The sequence below is a fragment of the Pyxicephalus adspersus genome, chromosome 5 (assembly GCF_032062135.1).
Source record: "Pyxicephalus adspersus chromosome 5, UCB_Pads_2.0, whole genome shotgun sequence".
In the NCBI taxonomy this organism is placed as follows: domain Eukaryota; kingdom Metazoa; phylum Chordata; class Amphibia; order Anura; family Pyxicephalidae; genus Pyxicephalus; species Pyxicephalus adspersus.
This window is the reverse complement of record NC_092862.1, coordinates 77,511,731-77,533,174: the sequence shown is the minus strand read 5'-3', so window position 1 is coordinate 77,533,174 and position 21,444 is coordinate 77,511,731. Positions and strand designations below refer to the sequence as shown.

Sequence of the window (21,444 nt, the reverse complement as noted above, 5' to 3'; positions counted from 1 at the left end):
CACAATTGGTTGTCCACCACAAGCAAATAAGGAAAAAAAACTTGCACACAATTCATATTTCAGTGGCTAAAAATGGTTATGGACATAAGACCTGCTCTAAAAACTCGGCATCAAAACAACTAGTAAAGTTATCACACAAGCCCAAACTTTTTCAAATTTGAATATTTAGTTGTAGTTTTAGCAAGGCCATTTTGGGGTGCCCTCCAGGGATTCCTGTTTGTAGTCCTTGGAGGGGGGGCAGCTTAATAGCACTGTAGCCATCCATTACCCGGCTTGACAGGTAAATCACATGCATACTTGGTAAGTGCAGAAGGGTTCAATACTAATATGAATTTTTTGAAGTAAACAAGCCTTTAAATATTTTGGCATACTTACCTTAATTTGTATACATGTTTTTAACCCCCTGATATATATTCAGTCACACTTCAGCCACCTCCTTACTAAAGCATTGGCACCTCTCTCCTGCGCATGCAGGCATTTCTGACCTCAGGTGCATCTGCTCTCGTCTGTAATGTCTGTAACATTAAAACTCCCATAGCATCTGTGAATGAATGAATAAAAGTTGCTTCTTCCTTTATTTTGTATTACTTCTTCATGCACTTCTACTCTGTAAATGTAACTGCGTGTTGTAAGAAACTGCCTATTGCTTACCAAACAACCCTGCAAGGAATGATGGACATGCCATGGAAGGTTCCCAGGTAGCTGCTCTTGGTTAACATGGCTGTTGTGGCAACAACAAACCGAGATGAAGTCTGGTAACAAATCATCAAGCAAAGTCATGGTCGAATAAGCAAAAACTTAAGGCAGGCAGATAACAATGTAAAGGTTCTAAATGGGTTTTAGAACTGGAAAATAGATTGTGGGTAAAGGAGCCTAAGAACAGATTCTCCAACAGGCAAGGCCCAAATGCATTTGGCACAACAAAGATAGTAAAAACAACTGTTATTTTATTTTACGATTCAAAACTTTATACAAAACAATACATTCCTCTCAATTTATGTAGAAATTAGTAAAGATCAAACAATACAAAGCCCACCTGCATGTAATACACAGATACATTTGCAGCCATTTCACTTGCAGGTCAGACACTTGAATCTTTTTTTTGAGGTGTTAAACTCAGTTGAGGAGAGGGAGTTACCCAGCTAAAACAAATAACGTGATAAACTTTATTGTGAGACATGAAAACCAATACAAAAAAAAATAAATTAGCAGTTTATTACTGTGCTGCATACAGTTAATGTAATATATAATAAAATACAAAAAATATGTAAATTTTTGTCGTTTTCATAAGTACTGTAACATAAATAGGGGGTGGTTGGTGGGAGCTGTATTAACTTTCACTTATTTCTATTCTTTTAAACTGATATATATACTTAGGGCCCATTCAAAGTTCAGACTTTTGAAGTGTGATTTGTTAAAGGGTACATGTGTTAGCATATTGCGTTTCCAATACTGGTACGATACCTTCTTGTAATGTGTCAGACAAAATTCTGCATGTTTGCTTTTGATCTGTGTATTGGCAACCCTTTGAAAAATTAACATGCTTCCTTAAAGCAACACATGTTAATGTGTGACACAAAGCATATGAACAGAGAAGTTTGAATGGGTCCTAAAATATATTGGTAGCCCTGCATACTGCAGTAGTTTTACCAGTCCCATATGAGTACACTGATGATTTGCCCTATGCAGGATGCCCTACTATGCAGTACTTTAGATCAAATAGATAAAAATGTGGAAGCAATCAAAAATGATCAAAGCTATTGTATTTGTGATCAATTTTTGAGCAGAATATCAATCAACGATGTGGAAGGGAATTTTTTTTAGGTTGATTGGTTACTGTTGTTGAACTATCATACCAAAATCACTTTTTGTGTGAAATATATCTGATTGAAATGGATATTTCAATTATATATAATTGTGAAAACGATAATAATACCAAATAAGAGAGATATCAATCAATAAAGTGGATGGTACATCAAGTATTTATAGTCGATTACAAAATCAGTTTGTATTGTTTGTAATTATAATTTTAATATTGATCAAAAATAACATAGTGAGAGAATATTGCATAGTATATGCTTAGGATAACACAAACGGGTTTATTTATAAAACAGGGAATGTGGCATTCCCTCAGAATACCCTGGTGGAAATCAGTTACTGGTACTGAAACACATGGGGCCTGATTTATTTAAGCTCTCCAAGGCTAGAGAGGATACACTTTCATTGGTAAAGTTGAGTGATCCTGGAATGGATTTCTTCAAAGCCATTTGCTATTTGCTAGCAAATGTTTTGAATCCTGAACCAGATTGTTTCCAGGTTTACTGAAGAAAGTGTATTCTCTCAAGCCTTGGAGAGCATTAATAAATCAGGCTCATGGACCTCAAAGATTCCCACAATGTAATGTTTGAGGAAATGTCATTTTCCCTGTTTCATGAATGAAGCCCAAAGTGTTCTATGGATCTTAGGCTGTAAAACCAGAACAGAGTTTTTTAATGTTGATAAGTTGCTTGCTATTTTGAAAGATATATGATTTTAAATCTGTATCCTACAGATATGGAGCTCTGAATCACTAAAATCTTGCCACAAAAATTAAATACTGTAAAATGTATAATATGCAACAGATTTGTTTTAAAAATGTTAAAGATTTAAGCAGTATAACACCTACATTGCTTATTGTCTTGGCACATGATGATTTCATACCATCTACTGTCTGCATCTGCAATATAATAAGTCACTGCTAGAAGGACCTTTAACAAAAAAAAAGGATTGTCCCAGCAGAAGATATCAGCAGAAAATATCTAGCACAACACAGAGCAATACGTCCTTATAACGTGTGTCATTTCCAAAGGTGAACAATTGTAGTCTTATGGAGTTCCCATTAGCAGATAAAAGGTTAAAGCAACAATCAGTAGAAGACAGAAAGGAGAAGAGAAGGTTTGGTAGGCTGCTGAAGGCATAAAAATATCTTCATAACGGTAAATGCTTACAACATTCTCTGAAACCGGAGGAGCATCAATATCATGTCTTGTTATAGAACCTGGAAAATCATAAGAAAGATGTGTTTTAAAGAAAGACATCAATTAAATTATGGTTAAGGAAAAAGAATTCATGTTTTCTAAATGCAAATTTTTTCTTTTACAGAAATATATGACAAAAAAGCTTCCTTCTCTGGTACCTCTTATTGGTGCACTGGTTCTCACATTATACAGTTTTGTTTGTCTACTCCCATGACTTTCAATTTCTGCAGATAGGACCAGAAATGTAATGCATTTTGTTATATTATTAAACCCCACTCAAACGGTCAGTTAAAATTAGAAAAGTACATTACAGCTGAATTAAAAAAAAGGTGTGGAAAATATTAACAATATTATTTTTTTTTATATAAAACAGTAAAAATGAGGTTCTGGTTCAAGGGTCATCAGACCCACCAAAATAATGGGAGCTTTGGCCTGGATGAAATATTTAAAACTATAATAGACTGCAAAACTGCATGACCTTTAAACTTTAAACTGTGGTCAGTGTAAAGTGGACTTGCTTAAAAGACATAAATAATCTTAAATTTTAAAGTAAAGTATATGGTTTTGTATTCCAGTATTTTTTCTAAGTGTCTGTGCACTAACCTAAACACCTTCCAAGAATGTTTGATTGATGATCTCAGAATAAGGGAAAGTATGGAGTAAGTTTTAGGTTTTCCCAGAGTTTGATGTTAACACAGGAGGGAGGATTGTTCTGATTTCAATAAAAACACAGGATAATGTGCTGCATGTCTGTGGAGTCTGAGAACTATGTACTGTATTTAATATACCAATGGGTACTACACAAAGTGAGGGGAAGGAGCTTTGAGGATACTTTTAAAGTGCAGATTAAGTTGCAGACATATTCTTGTGTAAATTGTCACTGTGCACAATTCATGGTAACAGCAGGAAAATTAACCACTGAAGTTTTGTTTATTGCTGTTATCTCACCTCCTTTGACCAGCTAACTGGTCAATGAAGGAGTAGCAGTACGTCATCCTTCTGCTCTGCCCTAATGTAAAAATGTTTATAATGGTAATGCTATTATGCAAGGGATTAAAGCCTTTGGTGCATCAAAGCCATTAATCATACATTTAATTCTTCTTTTGACATTTGGAATTGTATTCTGTAAATCTTTAAGTTACAGATAAAGTCGAAACTTTAAATGTAGCTCTAAAATTCAAATAATTGTGGATTTATAACTTACCATAACGCCAACATATAACTGTACATATCTTACCTTGAATTGCTGGTCCCCAGGCAAACAGATAGTACCAGCTTAAGTGCAAATCCACTATTGTCTCATCTCTGGGAACATACACAGGGCGTTTGAACCGACATGTTACCCTGTTGTTTTCAAATATTCCTTCTTCATCCCTTGCTGGGTTTCTCTGAATTTCTTTAGCCCACTGGCCTACATTATAAAAATGTTGGATGCGTACTCTTCCATTATCATCATGTACACAGGCCATGACATCATCTCCTCCCTGAAACGAAACGTTTTTTTTAACTAGGAACAGATATAAAGAGTAAGTGTATTGAGACAACAATACAAATACAAGAAAGAAAGAAATAAAAGCTTCTGTATTTTGCTAAAGAACTTTTTATATTTATTACCTGCACTAACCTACTGTTTTGCTATATATATGATAAGAAGATAAAGATGATGTCACAATACAAATTTTTTATAACAATAAAAATGGAAACAAACAACCAGATTTACTCAGTAAAACATCAACATACATTCGGTGGGGAAAATAAGTATTGAACATGTCAACGTTCTTAGAAATATATTTCTAATGGGGATATTGATAACAACCCAAGTAATCCACACATACCAAGAAATCAAAACAAATGCATCCATAAATTAGGGTATGTGTAATAAAGTGGAATGGCACAGGGAATAAGCTTTGAAAGAAGCCTGTGTGGTTTGATTTGTGTGATTTGGGCCAGTTCTTTCACACAAACAAAAACTTCAAATCATGAAGGTACCAGGGGCCTCTTCTGTGAACACTGCTCCTCAGGTTTTCACTTTTCCTTCAAAGGTTCAATACTCATTCCCTGTGCCATTCCATTTTCTTACACATAACTTAATTCATGGATGTAGTTGTTTTGATGTCTTTGTATGTGTGGATTACTTGGGTTGTTACTTACATCTGATGTACATTTCATGTCAATAGCCCCATTAGAAATATATTTACCGAGAAAAACGTTAACATGCTCAATACTTATTTTCCCCACTGTATATTATCAAAATTATCATATATACGAGGGGGTGCTAAGAAGTTCCTGGCTTTGCCCAAAAAGAAGAGAGCCAGAGTTATGAAATAACACATTTATTCAAAATATTTCCCCCTGAGACTGATGCACTTGGTACAGCGTAGTTACAGCTTTTCTAGACCGTTCAAATAAAAGTCCTTTGCTTGGGCCGCAAACCAGCTCTCAGCAGCATCTTTGACGTCAGAAATGTTCTCAAAACGTTGCCCCTTCAAGTGTTTCTTCAAATTCGGGAACAGATAATATTCCGAAGGGGCCAGGTCAGGTGAGTAGGGGTATGGTGGACCAATTGGAAACCCAGGGTGTTCAATTTGGGAGCCACAACGATGGACGTTTGCGCAGGTGCATTGTCCTGCAAAAAAAAGGATCTCTTGGTCAACTTTCCACAACGTTTCGTCTTAATTGCCTCCTTCAGCTAGTCCAGGAGTTTAGCATAATACTGTCCAGTGATACTAGAGCCCTGAGGTAGGTAGTTCACTAACAGAATACTGTCTTTGACCCCGAAAACCATGACTTTTTGGGGCGATTTTTGGGTCCGGAACTTCTTCGGCCGCAGGGACCCACTGTGGCGCAATTCCTTTGACTGTTCCTTGGTTTCAGGATCATAGATGTGGAGCTAGGTTTTATCCTCAGTCACTAACCTAGCCAAAAAATCCTGTGCAGTTTCAAAATGGGCCAAAAAGGCTTTGGATGCTTCAGCTCGTTTCTTCTTCTGATCACTGTTCAAACATTTCGGCACCCACTTCGCTGAAAGCTTGCGCATGTCTAGGATAGTGGTGATAACAAATCCAACACGCTCCCGTGAGATCTCAAGTATCTGGACTGTTTTTTTTGCGGATATTCAACGGTCCTCATTAATCAGCTCATGGACAGCATTGCAGTTGCCGGGTCAGTTGAGGTTGGGGGGGGGGGCGCCTACTGCAGGGCTCATCTTCAACAGTGAAATGCCCAGTCTTGAAATGAGATATCCAGGTTTTGACAATGCTGTAGGAAGGATACTTCCCCCCTAGTGTTTGTGACATCTCAGTGTGAATGTCCTTTGCTGACTTTCCCTGGAGAAACAAAAACTTCATGACGGCCCATGACTCCAACGACATGAAACTTGCTTGTGCCTCTGCCATGACAGCTTCTCACTAAAAGAAAAAACAGTTTTAAGAATCGCAAAAACCTGATATTTGCACAGTTACATATTAAGATATTAGGCTGTCATATGCCCCCACACTTATGTTTCTATTTCATCTGGAAGGGGGCAAAGCCAGGAACTTCTCAGCACCCCCTTGTATCATATATATTCTGACTACAATAAAAAAAAAATTTTCAGGTATTTTAAAAACAAGCTATATAGTGTGCATTGTAAAAGAAGTTTTTATTTGTTTACCATTTTTTTGTCTGATGAAAACCCAACAGCTACCCATCCATCAGTGTCAGCACTGAGCTCAAACTCTACATCAGCACCAATACGACGATAGCTTAAAAAGTAATCACAGGTCTCCGCATTGCACCCTGGTTTGCCATACCTAAAATTAGAAAAATACTTTGCTGTAATTTAAAACTTTATACAGATATTTATCCAATAAATCTCAAATTATATCCTTCTATTGTGATAATTGTAAAACCTTTCTTTCCAGAATATTGGATTGAGGCTATTTATAGCCATTAGATAGTGTTTAAAGAATTGGAAAAGACTTTGAGTTAAAGTATGACAGTGGCAAGGGGTTAGAACCAATTTTACGTGTTCATGTTAAAACGGAACTAAACTGAAATGAAAAAAGTCACACTTACCTTTAATTCCGCAGATCCCTCGATCGCATTGAAGAAAACCTTGATCGGGACGCTTCTTCTTCATACCATCTTGGAAAAAGCACCGGGTACTGCCATCTTCAGCCTTCTTTCTTCTGGCTACATCATCCGATCTTGCACTGCACAGGCGTGAGATCAGATGACATAGCCTGCTGTAAAGAGGGAAAAAAAAGAGTGCCGACCACACTGAACATGTGTGAGATCAACATCTCTTTCCCCTCGGTGTAGGAAAATGCCCCTTCTGCGCAGCCATCAAGACAGAAAAGAAAGGGTCTTCTTTTTTTTTTTTTTTTTTTTTTAAGGGTGTTGCAGTAAAAAAAAAAGGAATATATAAAAAAAAAAAAAAGAATAGTATTTTTACTTTGCTTAAATGGTTGTTTACCCTTTCATGTAAAGTAAAGATTTTAGTTCAGGTCTGCTTTAAGGAGATTCACTGTCACTGTATCCACTGTAAATGCAAAATTTGGCACCAGAACAGGAAGAGAGTGAAAATCTCTCTCACGGTGAATACCCTCCAAATTCCTAGTCCACAGGACAAGAAGTGAGGGGGAATCTCTTAATAGGACACAGATTATAAAATTAATTCATAGTGGTCTTAATGTTCACATACTTTATCCAACATAAAAAAAATCAATATTGGCCTCTAATGCCATTTAAATTGTCATCCGCTATGTACAAAACTTGTTTGAAAAGTTTTCTTTTTCTTTAGGCAATAAAACAAGTATAAACAAAATGCATGTATGGTACCTGTATTTATGAGTACAATATTATATGACCCTATCAACTATTTTTATGAACACTTGATTATGTTTTGCCTCATAAGATCAGTGCTGTTTATTAAGAAACATTTACAAGTTAGTAAGATAAAGACTCCACTAAAATGGCCACACAAATCTTTATATTTCATGGTCATAAAGAGTAAAAGATGCTCTATTTACAAAGCAAGGAATTTGACATAATCCAGCTGGGAATCAGTTACTCCCATTGAAACACATGGACCTGGAAGATTCACTACCAAGGAATGTCTGATTTACCTGATTTATAAACAGAGCTCAAAATAATAGTCCGGAAAAATGGATCCAGCAGATACTCACCTAAAACATCCTTTTGTTTTACCACAGTCATCCACACGTATCCTTGCAAATGGGTCCACTGGAGGAGCAGTGGGAAAAGGATATCCTGCAAAAGAGAAGATAATGTTCTGTGTTAGGTTTGATCATGTCTTTATTCTTTTTTCCCCAAAGATATAGACTGCAGCACTGCAACACTGTAGCAAGTCACAAGGTGAAAAGCTGACACAGTGCCCCTGATTCATCAATAAAATCCGCGCTCGCTGGAAGCGCGAAAGTACGCGCGGCCATCGATCGCGGATTACCGCGGTCCGGACTCGAGTATGCGCGTACACTCGCCTCACTACCAGCCGGATTCACGCTCGCCAGTGTAAAGCTGCCGGATATGCGCGGCTCCGGCCGCGATCTTTTTCAGTTGCTGAATAGCGCGATCGCGTACGATTCCGGATCGCGAATACGAATGCGCGACCGATAATCCGATTCTGCTTGATGAATCAGGGGCAGTGGTTCACCCATGTGAGACAATAGTAAACACAGCCAAAAGTACAAAGATTTACACTACTATGTCAACTCCAAAAAGTAGATACTGACTCCTTATCAAAGATAACACAGGCCTTCTGGAGGCCTAAACTATTAAGGACATTTTCCAGGGACATACTGTGATCTCAGAGAGGGAATACTCTTACACAGCATTCAGGCACTTAGCATAAAAATATATATCCAATGTTTGGTTCACATTAAATGTTCAATGCACCATAAAGTGATATTGTATCTTTGGGCAGTTAACTGCAGACTGAAGAACCCACTAAACCTGTCACAAACTGGAATCATTTAAACTCAGTATTGATTAAACAAATCCATAGGCAAAATGTACCTCCGTTAAAGGCTTTTGGGACTTACTTACCTTTATGAAGGACAGAATTTATAGCATTCCAAACAAATCTCAGTTTTGGATAGTGTAGGAAAGGTTAGAATGTCTATCAGGCTTTTTTGCTGTTAGGTATTTATTGGAGCATGTTGTGTCTCTCTGTAAGCACTGTCAGTGTGATAGGTGTAAGAAACTTTGCCAACACAAACACAGAACACATTGCAAACCACAAAGATGTTCCAACCCATCTCTGCTACAGCAAATGTGTTTAGAACTTTGTATATATCTCTGACTGATAGATCATCTGCCCTAGTGTGCACTGTCACAGAAGGTGAAAGAGATTTTGCCCTGTGGGGATGCAGGAAGAAATAAAAATCTGAATAAGATTCTAACCTTTTCTCATGTCATTTCAAACAACTAAAACAATACTGGTTGCAATTATACTTTAGGTCTCATGACATGCATTTACTATATAAGCAAAATCACTGACTGACCTTCTTCTGAAAGGTATCTTAAGTCATAAAATTCAGAAGCAAATGTGCCATAGGTATCCTGATGTTTCTCATCCAAAGCAGGGTCCCCTGGATCAGTGTGTCCTCCCCTTGCTGCACTTTCATCTGCAGGATTAGCCTTGGCTGATGATATGAAGAGTAGCCAAGTCCCCAAATTCAGGCACAGCAGAATCATGGCACTAGAGAAGAAAAACAAGAATTGTATATCAATATTTCCACATTATTTAACCTTAACGTTTTCTAACAGTCACATACCCAGTTCTAATGCTAGCTTAAAGCTTACCTAAACCCAACATTTTTACTTTACATAGAAGGGTAGACAACCCATTAAGGTAAAAAGTTTTTTTTTTTTTTTTAAGTTTAAAACTATTTTTTAAAAGAAAGCTGTGGTGATCAAGACGGGATGGGAGCACAGAGCCTCCTGGGATACGTACCTCACACATTCCAGGAGGCTCAGAGTGCTCCTTCAGCACATGCCTGAGATCAGACATGTGCAGAAGGGGCTTTTTCTTACAATAAGAAAAAAATGGAGATTTCACATATGCACAGTGGGATCAGCACTCCAGGAAAGCCGACTAGGAATGCCCTAATCCCAGGCATGGGCAGAAGGGGCATTTTTCCTCCTAGGGCAACGAGATGCCGGTCTCACGCATGTGCAGTAAGATTGGCTCTCTTGTTTTACCCTTCACAGCTGCGCAGTGCGGGATCGGGTGTTGGACAAAGAAGACCGAGGAAGAAGATGGAAGTAAAGACGGAACATGGCGGTTCCCGGCGCTTCCACTGCGGCGGGATGAAGAGTAATTTCAGGATGACGCTGGACCAGATCGTGGGAAGGACAAGCGCCATCGAAGGGACCAACCGGATTAAAGGTAAGTGTGATTTTTTTGTTTTCAGTTTAGTTCCACTTTAAGTAACTTGATCCGGGTATACTGTGACTATTCTTATGTATATAGCATTTTGTGTACACACTACAGTGAGACATGGTGCTGAAACTGCAGGACATTAATCCATGAAGAAATCAGGACTCCTCCATGTCACTACACCCCAATCACTGCACACATGAAGCAATGGCTCACACAGATGCAGCACACAGGACCTATAATGACATCACAGCCACGTGACCAGAGAGGGATCCTGGATACAGAGAAGCTGTGATACAGAACAGAGGGGTAGGAATAGGAGCTCAATGGATGATGTGTGTGTCATAAACAACATGTAACCACACAATATTTACACCAGTGTTGTCTGAAATATTCTACCCTGCGATGTTATCACAATATAATGTCCAGAAAAATAACCTAGTACATCCAAAACACAAACACACAGCTTGTACCCCTCCCCCTTCTATAAAGGAACACATTCAGATACTAAGGAGAAATGGAGCAGCATCGGAGACATGGAGCTATGACATTCATACAGTATTGGTTTAGGGGAATAGCAGAACGCTGATTTGTCCCCTCCTTAGTGTATCATGGATGCTCACAGATGGTGCTGAAACAGCTCCTGCACCTCAGTCTGTCTCTGTAACATGCAAGTGCCTTAAATGTTCATATGACTGCTCAATGCAAGCCTACCTTCCTGATGATCCTGCATCCATAGGCCGGTTACATGGGCTGTTGTGTCTCCTATTTCCCAGAGAACAGAAAGGACCTCTGATTACATCACAGTCATGTGACCCAGCTGGGGATGGGGGTCTTACAGAACAGAAGGTGCAGCATGGAGAAGGGATGTGATCATGGTGTGTGTGATTATCCATTCCAATGTCTCATTCATCTATGAGTTCTATGCATGTACATGGATTGATTCTGATATATAGATCCATACATTCAAGAGAATCTAAACTTTATAAGGGTTCACAGCCTGCTTTTTTTTATTCTCATTTTATTTGTTTTATTATATATATATGTATTTGTAATAAAATTATATTACAAATATGGGTCTATTTTGTAAATGTTTTAAAGGTATTGTGTGACTGGTGTTGAGAGGTGTGTAAAAAATGTATAGTGTGTAGGATTATTTGAGACCCATGGTGAGCTGCAGCACTTTGCTGCAGGCTCAGCCAGAATCCCCAAACTCTTCTATTTAAATTATTTTTATCCACAGCTGCATAAAACTGCAGCAAATCAAGACTCAAAATCCAGTTCGTTGCCTTTGGCCGTGTCGTTTTCACTTGCATTTGCACTGCAACTGCGGCAAATCTGGATACCCATGGGGCAGCTTGCCATTTCTAGGCGCACAGCAGCAATGAGCTGTGGTTTCACATGGAGGTTCTGAATTAACAGAAGAGTGATGGCTAGAAAAAAAACAGGCCAGTACATTTTTTTAACATTCTTTTTTTTTAATTGTTCATATATTTTTGTTTATCCCAAGCATGTTTACATTGACCATTTATTGATTCTCTGCTACAACTACTCTTTTAGTAGAATAATGCTTTCTAACATTAGTTTGACATTTCTTCATGCACATTGAGGTCATGTCCAAAGTTTTCTTGATCTTCAGTTACTAGCTTCAACTTGATCTTGACTATACCTGTGTTGCTGCCCACCCTGACTTGTTCCCGACTGTAATTGTGTCTGTCATTTTTGTACTTTGCACTGCAGCTGCTTGCTCCAGTGTGTCTGAGGAGAAGCCACGTCATGTCCATCATCCTGTACTATGGTGAACATTGGTGGCTTTTTAGATTCTGCGGCTCAGCCACATCTTCTCTCCCGATGCCAGGACAGGCCCAATGTGTTACAACTGATTTTTTTATTGTTGGCCAAAGTTATCTGGTAGCATTTTAACATTTAATTAAAAATCATATTCTTAGAACCATTGTTGTATAACAGTAGCTTTTATTAAACCCTGAGTATACATAATGCCTATTGTCCTGTGGTCACCTTAAGGTGTACACCACCTTATGTCAAAGTAACTGGTTTTGGAATCAATTAACCAGCCAATGTTAGTAGGGATCAGATCACTTCTTCATCACTCTTTTGAGCTTATGCAGAGTTTGGCATGCAAGAGATAATTGATATACCAGTTATACACATGACCCTGATTGTATCAATGGCACTGATTGTGTCTCTGACAGCATGTGCATGGTTGTGTCGATGTGATGATTGTGTCTCTCCAGACATTATCTTTGTTGTAACAATATAATACTTATTGTGCTTCTGTGGACTTTTTCTGGATGTGTAAGCACAGGAATTATTGTGTGTCTATGAAAATGTTTCTGTCTATTCGTCAGAATGTCATTGCCACACTTTTGAATTATCCTGCATGCAATTGTAGACTCGAGCTTATTTGCACCCATGTAAGCACAAATGTGCACACTTGGATGATCCTTCAAACCTGTGTACCCAAATCTGTTTATGTGTAACTGTCTCTTGATCACAGCTTGAACATACCTTTTTATACACTTGTCCAGCTTAAAGGAATAATCACTACCGTGAGCATACAGCGCCTCCACTGTGCACCAATCCCTACTCCCCCTGCCCCCCTCCCCACTACCCTCTTTTCTGTTTTATCCTTATACAGCACCTCCCCCCCTCCTCTTTCTCTCTCTCTCTCCTCTCTTTTTCTATACTCTTTAATATAAAATCAGCGACCAATGAAACCTAATGGTAGATTGTTTACTGCTATAACGGAAATGTTCTTATGTACGTATACAATTTATTTCTCTTTTCCATTTATCATTACGTGGCATGCTATATGTTCTCTCGAGTTACTGGATATGACTATTTCTGTAAAATTGTATGCCTTTTCACGCTTTTATTTGCTTTTGCCATCTGTATACACTGGTTTGAGTTCTGTAATTGTCTGTTTTTATTGGTTGCTAATAAAAAATAAATATGAAAAAAAAAAAAAAAATAATAAATGACTAATCAAACACCTGGAACAAAGCTGTCTGATCTATGCTTGTTACACCTAGGAGCATCACCCAGAGTATGACCAGTTCCTTTTTTAGTACTAGTTTAGATAATTTAATGTTTAGGTCCAGCCTGCTTCATTTTATTGTATTGTTTGTTCTAAATTGGTCAGTGAGCTGATGTTTTGCCTTTTCAACGTGCCTACCCATCTCTCCATAATTATGCTCCTCTACTTAATTTACTTAATGTTCCTTTACTCTTTTTCTCTATGATCATACTGCTCCACTTGCATCAATGCCCATTCCACCCTGTTGTCATTTTCCTTCTATCTATGGCCACTCCTTTCTCTGTTTATTATCCTCTTCTTTATTCTGTAGCTTCTCTTTTTCCACAATGATTCTCTTTTGTGATCACTCTATTCCACTTTCCTCTCTGAACTACAGGTCAATTTACAGCTAAACTTCTGGCATCCTATGCAATAGAATTTTGTTATGAGATGCATCTAAAGAGAAAGCCATGATGATAATGATTAATTGTCAAGCAAACATGATCATCCTGATTCTCCCATGATAGTTTATCTTCTCCAGTCTCAGAAAGCTTTATTTAATCAGGCTTATTGCATCACAGGACTGCATATGCATAAGGGTAGATGTATACATGAATCTAAGTTAAGCAGAACAAAAAAAAAACCACACCCTTACCTTTAATCCCGCAGATCCGTCTATCCGTCGGGAGGTTACTTCCCTTGGGTCCCACATCGTCCCAGTATCCATCTTCGACCCAGGTGCCAACATCTTCTTCCGGGTTCTTCTTCCTGCGTCACTCGATCGCTCACTGCGCAGGCGCGAGATCGGGTGAGGTAGATGATCTAAATCAGGTCATGCACACGCGTGAAATCAGCAATTTTTTCTTCCGTTAATGAAAGGGCTTGGGCATGTGCAGAAGGAGCTTTGCGCTCCCACCACAGTGATTAAGACAGAAAAAGGGGGTGCTGCACCCTCTTTTTTTTAAAAAAAAGGGTGTTGTAAAAATAAATAAAATTTTTACTTTAAATAAAAGGGTTGTTTACTCTTTTATGTAAAGTAAACATTTTGAGTTTAGGTCCGGTTTGCTGACTGTACATTAAGGTTCAATGCATATTGTGCAATTTGAATTTGTCATGCACATTAGGCATTCAAATAATGCTGCTTTGTGCCATATTGCTGATTGCTACCTTCATGATCATTCACTGTTTGAAATTGACTTTTAATAATTTGACCTTTAACAACGGTAGATTTCTGTATGTGATTTAGGGATAATGTGCCAAAAGTCTATTTATGTTTGGATCAGCTAGTAACAAGGGCCAAAACTGATTACAAATCTGCCATATTTGCCAATGTTTTATGAGTAACATGTCATTAATTTCACTTTTTTTTTTTTGAAATTGTATTTTTATTGAAAATTTACAACAGGGTACAGGAAAGGAAGAAAGAAAAAAAAAACAAGGGGAAGTAATACAAGGGGAAGGCCACACTATAAGAGTTAAATACAACAAATTCCAATTACAAAACAGTAAAAGCCAATTCTGTAACAAAACATAGCATAATACTTCATGAAATATCGGTTGACACGAGGAAAATGTAAATAACAATATTTAACAGAATGGAGACCAGATGTGTGAGAGGTCAGATGGGCAGGCTCGCATAGTAGTGATCCTAAGCCTCCCAAACTATCTCAAATTTAGCCAGATTATCTCTAAGGAGCGCTGTGAGGTATTCCATAAGGCGAATCTCCTGGATTCTCGCATACAGATTCTCCATGGAAGGCGGCGACACTGTTTTCCATCTGGAGGGAATCAGTGTGCGAGCCGCTACAAGCAAATGAGAAACCAGTTTGCGAGAAACTCTCAGCAAGGTAGAGCATGGTTGACCCAGGAGATGAGTGAGAATGTCCAATGTTATAGGTTGTTGAATCACCCCTGATATTAAAGCATTAACACGTGACCAGTATGATTTAATGACGGGACAGAACCAGAATATGTGCTCTAAGGTACCCCGATGAGTACCACATCTCCAACACATGGGGTCCACATTAGGAAAAAGACGGTGAAGAACCGCAGGTGTGTGATACCATCTGAGTACAATTTTATACAGGTTCTCCTTATACAGTGTGCAAATAGAGCTTCTGTGTGCTGCCTCCCATATATCCAGCCATTCGTCCACAGACAGAGAACGTCCCAGGACCCCCTCCCATTTAAGCATATAATTAAATTTATGAGGAGTTTCCTGTGTGGGACCATTCAGTAGTCGGTATATAGAAGAAACTGCTCCTTTAACATAAGGACCCTCCATGCATAGCCTCTCAAAAGCAGTGAGGGCCTGAAAAGTGGCCGTGGGCTGGATCGATAAAATATAATGCCGTATCTGTAGATAGGCATAAAAGGAAGTACGAGGCAGATCAACCCTTTCCTCCAATTCGGCAAAGGAGAGCAGTCTTCTCTCTGTCGGATGCAAAACATGCCTGATTTGATAAAGGCCTCTATCTTTCCAAGGGCCAGACATAAAGTCCGATAAACTATCTGGTACTTGTGGGGTAAGTATTATGGAGGTTAGCCTCGAGGCCGAGGATGAAAGGCTAAATTTAGTTTTACAAGCCCTCCATATGTTCCTCGTGAATAGCATAGGTGCCGTCAAATCTGAATCCGGTAAAGTTAAGGAGGAACTCCAAAGCATGACATTGGGATGTATGGGGGCCAGCCACATTTGTTCCAGCTCAACACAGATACATGAGGGGCATGGGGAGGTTCATAACTGTAAGTGTCGGAGATGCGCTGCCAGGTAATATTTGTAGATATCAGGGGCACCCAAACCTCCACAATCCCTAGGTGCGCAAACAATATTTTTAGCCACTCTATGTCTTCTGTAGGCCCAAATAAAATGCATAAAGTCCGTTTGGACTTTTTTCAATACCCGGGGTGGTACTCTTACTGGTAATGTTTCAAATAGATACAACAATTTAGGGAGGAGCATCATCTTAATCGAGGCAATCCTCCCCAACAGCGACAATGGGTGGTCTCGCCACTTGTTTAAGAAATTGTTTAATTCCCGGAAAAGTGGAGGAAAATTGTGAGAATACAAGTGGGAGTATGAGGAGGTGACGTGTGTCCCCAGGTAGTGGAGAGAATGCTCCTGCCAACTAAAGGCAAAGGAGTCCCGCAGGGCCTGCAATCCCTGGGGGGGGAACATGAAGAGGTAGAGCCTCCGATTTTGATGAATTAATTTTAAAGCCTGAGACCTCCCCATATACCCCCAGCTCCTTCCACAGATTAGGGAGGGATATAACTGGCTGGGATAAAGTCAGGAGAATGTCGTCAGCATATAAAGAGAGTTTGTATACCTTCCCCTTTACAGGGATCCCGTGTATATTCAAGTTAGACCGGATACAAGCTGCTAGGGGTTCAATACACAGTGCAAATAGCAGAGGAGATAGGGGGCACCCTTGTCTCGTTCCGTTTTTAATCTGAAACCAACCAGAAGAGGCATGAGGTAATTTGACCGAGGCGGAAGGAGCCGTATATAGAGACTCAATCGCCTTGACAAAGGGGCCTGAGAAGCCCATTTTTTCCAGGGTGGCAAAGAGAAAGGGCCAGCTGAGGCGGTCAAAAGCCTTTTCGGCATCTAAACTAAGTATCACAGAGGGATTTTTCCTTTTGTTAATGATATCAATGATGTTGACCACCTTCCTAGTGTTATCACTCGCCCGCCGACATGGAATAAAGCCTGTCTGATCTCCATGAATGAGAGTGGGGAGAAAGCGGGCCAATCTCGAAGCCAAAATTTTCGTGAAGATTTTTAGGTCTGAGTTTAACAGGGCTATTGGTCTATAGCTTGAACAGTCCAACGGGTCTTTGCCCTGTTTCGGAAGCACTGTAATGTGTGACCCTAACATAGAGGAAGGAATGGGTTTGCCCTTTAAAAAATCATTGAATAGTTTTAGAAGATATGGAGACAGTTCTGGTAGGAATGTTTTATAGTATAAATAGGGCAAGCCATCCGGACCTGGGGCTTTGGAAGAAGGTAACTTAGCAATAGTACCCTCTATTTCTTTCTCAGTAATGGGATTATTGAGGTATGTGAGGGCTTCCGAATCAATCCTAGGCAGAATAACCCGCTCTAGATAAGAATCAATTTTCGGCCGAAGGGATCTACCCAGAGGAGCCTGTGCTGCGTGGACTGTTTGGTATAAACGCTTATAATAGGCTTCGAAGCATGAGGCAATATGGGAAGGATCATACCGCATCACCCCACTCTCATCCCTAATTACCCCTGGAGAGGAACACAGCTGTATGTCCCGCAACTTGCGGGCCAACAATGTGTCCGCTTTATTTCCTTTGTAGTAATATTGCTGACGGGTGCTCTGCATCAGCCATCCCACCTTTCTCAATTCCAGTGCTCTCAGCTTAGCCCTGAGGGAGGTTATGTCCCTCAGTAAACTCAAGGTCGGTTTCTTTGCATATTTTGCCTCAACAGATCTTAAAGCCTGCGTCGCAATGGAGCGTTGCAAGTTAGCGTCTCGCTTAAGGCGGGTGCCCAAGGCTATACAATGTCCTCTGAGCACTGTTTTATGTGCTTCCCAGAGCGTGGACGTGTGGGCAACAGAGCCTTCATTGTCCCTGAAAAAAATTTTTAAGTTCTCTGTTAGGGAGGATTTAGTTTCAGGGTTCTTGATCAAAAATTCATTTAACCTCCAGTGACAAATTCTCACTGAACTAGGGGACAGGATTATGTCCAGAGTAATAGGGGAGTGATCCGACCAAGTGATAGGATGAATTTCTGCGGAAATACTATTTCTCAAAAGAGGGAGGTTAGTAAAAATATGGTCAATACGGGTATGAGTCCCATGTGGGGGGGAGTAGAAAGAGTACTGTCTCCCAGTGGGGTGATGAACTCGCCAATTATCAAAGAGTTGATGCTTCCTGAGCAGTTGCCTGAACTGTTTGGACTGCTGGGACATCTGTACTGAAGGTTGGGAATGGAGTAAAGTGAGTCTGTCACGAGAGGGGGAGAAGATCAAATTAAAGTCACCCCCCAATATCAAGTAAGTGTGTTTAAGTTTTCCAACTTTAGACAGCACCTTACGTAAGAATAGGATCTGGCTTACATTAGGGGCATATACATTACATAATGTGACAGACATGCCTTGTATCGTTCCATTCAGTATAATATATCTCCCTTCTGTATCCAGTACAGAGCTTGATAAGATAAAGTTGAGGGAGTCTTTCAGGAGGATCGCCACTCCAGCTTTTTTCTTGCGAGGTGAATTAGCCATATACGATTGAGGATAAGATCTGGAGGCAAAATTAAGCGAGCCCGTACTATCAAAATGGGTTTCTTGCAAAAAAATTACATCCGGAGACAGGCGTTTGAATTCCCTGAGAGCCAGTTTTTGCTTTGTGTTAGTATTCAACCCCTTAACATTATAAAACAATATCCTAGTCATCATCACAGTCAAAGTAGAAATCAAATGCTGCAGCCATAGCCTCCCATATAGAAGCAGGCACTCGTCTAGACCTGCAAATAATTATATAGAACTGGTCAATGCTCAAAATAGTGTCCCTGTTAAGGAGAAGAGGGGGGAGAAAGGGGTCAACAAAAATCCCCCTATTTACAACATAAAAAATAGAAAACCAAAAACACCAGAATAACCAACAGGTTAACTTTCGCCTATCGGCGATCAGGGGGGAATTGACATCCGCCAATCTCCACCTCTGACAAAGCAGAGGAAAAGGACAAAATCGTTGGGCAGATGAGCAATCCCTCCCAGAGGGACCGTGCGCCCAGAGGGCCAAAAGAGGTAGACCAATCGTAATGAACAACATATTGTCGGGCAACGCCGACCAGAAATAGTGACAGGCCACTGGGGGGAGGTCCCACCACCCCCAGCCACTGCCGGGGAAGGTCCCGAGCCCCCCCCCCAGGGTCGCGACAATCTCGGGCTTCAATATTACATTAAACATAACACATGTACTATGTACCCCAAGGTGTGTGGCAGAGTGACTATGGTAGTAATTCTAAAGTTGTTCAGAGTCCGACTTCTTCAGGGGAGCAAATACCTGAGTTAAAAGAAACAACAGCACTATCCCCCACTGTAGCCAGCAAGGCAGTAACCAACAGCAAGAGGGAGAGAAAAAAGCACATTTTGTAAAATAGTTATCCGGATCATGAGTTCAATAGGGGAACTCCATAGGGCAAAGCACCGCTAGTGATGTGAATGTGGGGGCCGGTCCGGTAAAGTTGAGGCCTCCCGGTGTAAGCCTTTAGATCTTTTCCTGTTGACCACTTGTTGCCAAGGAGGCGAGCGGGGACGTGGGGGATCCTCCTGCTCCCAGCCTGGGAGGCCCGGGCGCGGAATCCCCAAATCTCTGCAGAAGGGAGTCAGATCCTCCGGAGACCGCAAGGTGAATGTTTTCCCCTCATGACGCACAGAGAGGCTAAAGGGGAATCCCCATCTGTATGGTATACGGTTATCTCTAAGTACAGTCAATAAGGGTTGAAGTAAGCGGCGTTGTTGCAGGGTCTGCCAGGATAAGTCCTGATACAACTGTAGCGGGGCTCCATCAAATTCCAGATTTCTCATGTTTCTGGCTGTAGCCATGATTGCATCTTTCAAATCTGCGTCCACCAACTGACAAATAACATCCCGTGGTCTGGACGCAGTCCCCGGTTGCTTGGAGGTCCGGAAAGCCCTGTGGATTTGGACCTCTCGGGGGGGTGGGCGTCCCAAAACTCGGGTAAAAAAGGCTTGCAGAACTGGTTTAAGATCAGAGTCCCGGGTTGCCTCAGGAAGGCCTCTCACTCTAATATTATTCCGGCGGGATTTGTTATCCATATCCTCTATCAAACGCTGTAGCTCTCTTATTTTCTGATTACTTTTTTCAGCTTTATGTGAAAGAACCGAGATATCTTCCTTAGATTGAAGCACTTTTTCATCTAGCACATCCACTCTGTTGGCTAATGAGTGTAAATCAGAGCGTAAGGCCCCTATTTCCGCTCGGCAGGTCGCTTGCACTTTAGTAACTAGTTTCTGAAAATCCTCTTTAGTTGGTAAGGACTGCATGTATTGGTGCCAGGAAAGACTGTGAAAGTCCTCTTGTGATGAATAACCCCTTTTCCCCCTTACAGGTGGGCTTGACAGGACCATGTCCCTGCTATCCTCCTCCTCTGTTCCTAGCTCCCCAGGGGTGATCGGAAAGCCGCCTATGCCATCTGCGGCCCCTATAGGGGAATTCAAAGGCAGATCAACCCCAGGCCCCACCAAGGGTAGGTTCCGGGCTGATAATAAAGCCCCTGGCCGTGTAGTGGCCTGTCTTCTAGGCCTGGGTGGTAAGGTCTGAGGGTCAACGTGCTGGGCCATGTCCCCTGTGGGAGAAGCTGCAGGGGAGTCATGTCTCCCAGCGTGGTGCGAGGGACTCACAGTTTCAGGGGCTGAAGACTCTGGTTCCGGATCAAGCGGGGACTCTGGATCCAAGCCGACAGCCAAACATGCAGGCGAGCGGGAGTCCCCGTCCTCCGAGTCAGAGGGACGCCCACTCTCATCCCGCCGCCATGTGTGTGGAGAGGAGGCCGGCGCCATCTTGGAAACCGCTGATGGCGCCGGTGAAGATTCGTCCATATAAGCCCTAATGGACGTTTGGGCTGCCATCGGATGCGGAGCCGGGGTAGGGGGAAGCCTCCCCACCTTCGCTTTCTTCTGTTTGCCCATAGATGGGTGCAGAATGCCCGAGATGCTGCGGATGCTGGTCGGCGTCGCGGAGCTCCTAGATTACACAGCCAGCTCCCTCGCCAGCCAGGCCACGCCCCTCAATTTCACTTTTTTGTTCATTCTTTTTCTCAATTTTTGGCCCAAACAATATGTGTTATCTTGTCACCAAGTTGTTTTCCAGATATTTGGACTATAACCTCTGAGATTACGTCTAACTCTTGTCCTAAATCTTGTGCAGCTAGTTTAAAATCCACATCAAATGAACAATTCCTACATATTCTCAAGTACAGAGAATAATAAATACTGGTCTTA

General features: G+C 40.8%; 1 protein-coding gene across 1 annotated transcript; it reads right to left on the bottom strand.

The window, feature by feature from the left end:
* Positions 1-929: 929 nt before the first annotated feature.
* FRRS1L (ferric chelate reductase 1 like) lies at positions 930-11,226 on the bottom strand. Its single transcript, XM_072411915.1, has 6 exons — positions 11,116-11,226; positions 9,524-9,720; positions 8,186-8,270; positions 6,670-6,808; positions 4,255-4,501; positions 930-3,037 (listed from the first exon to the last, which is right to left on the bottom strand). The coding sequence occupies exons 1-6, from the start codon at positions 11,136-11,138 to the stop codon at positions 2,865-2,867; spliced, it is 864 nt and encodes a 287-aa protein (XP_072268016.1). The 5' UTR covers positions 11,139-11,226; the 3' UTR covers positions 930-2,864.
* Between the last annotated feature and the right edge of the window lie 10,218 nt (positions 11,227-21,444).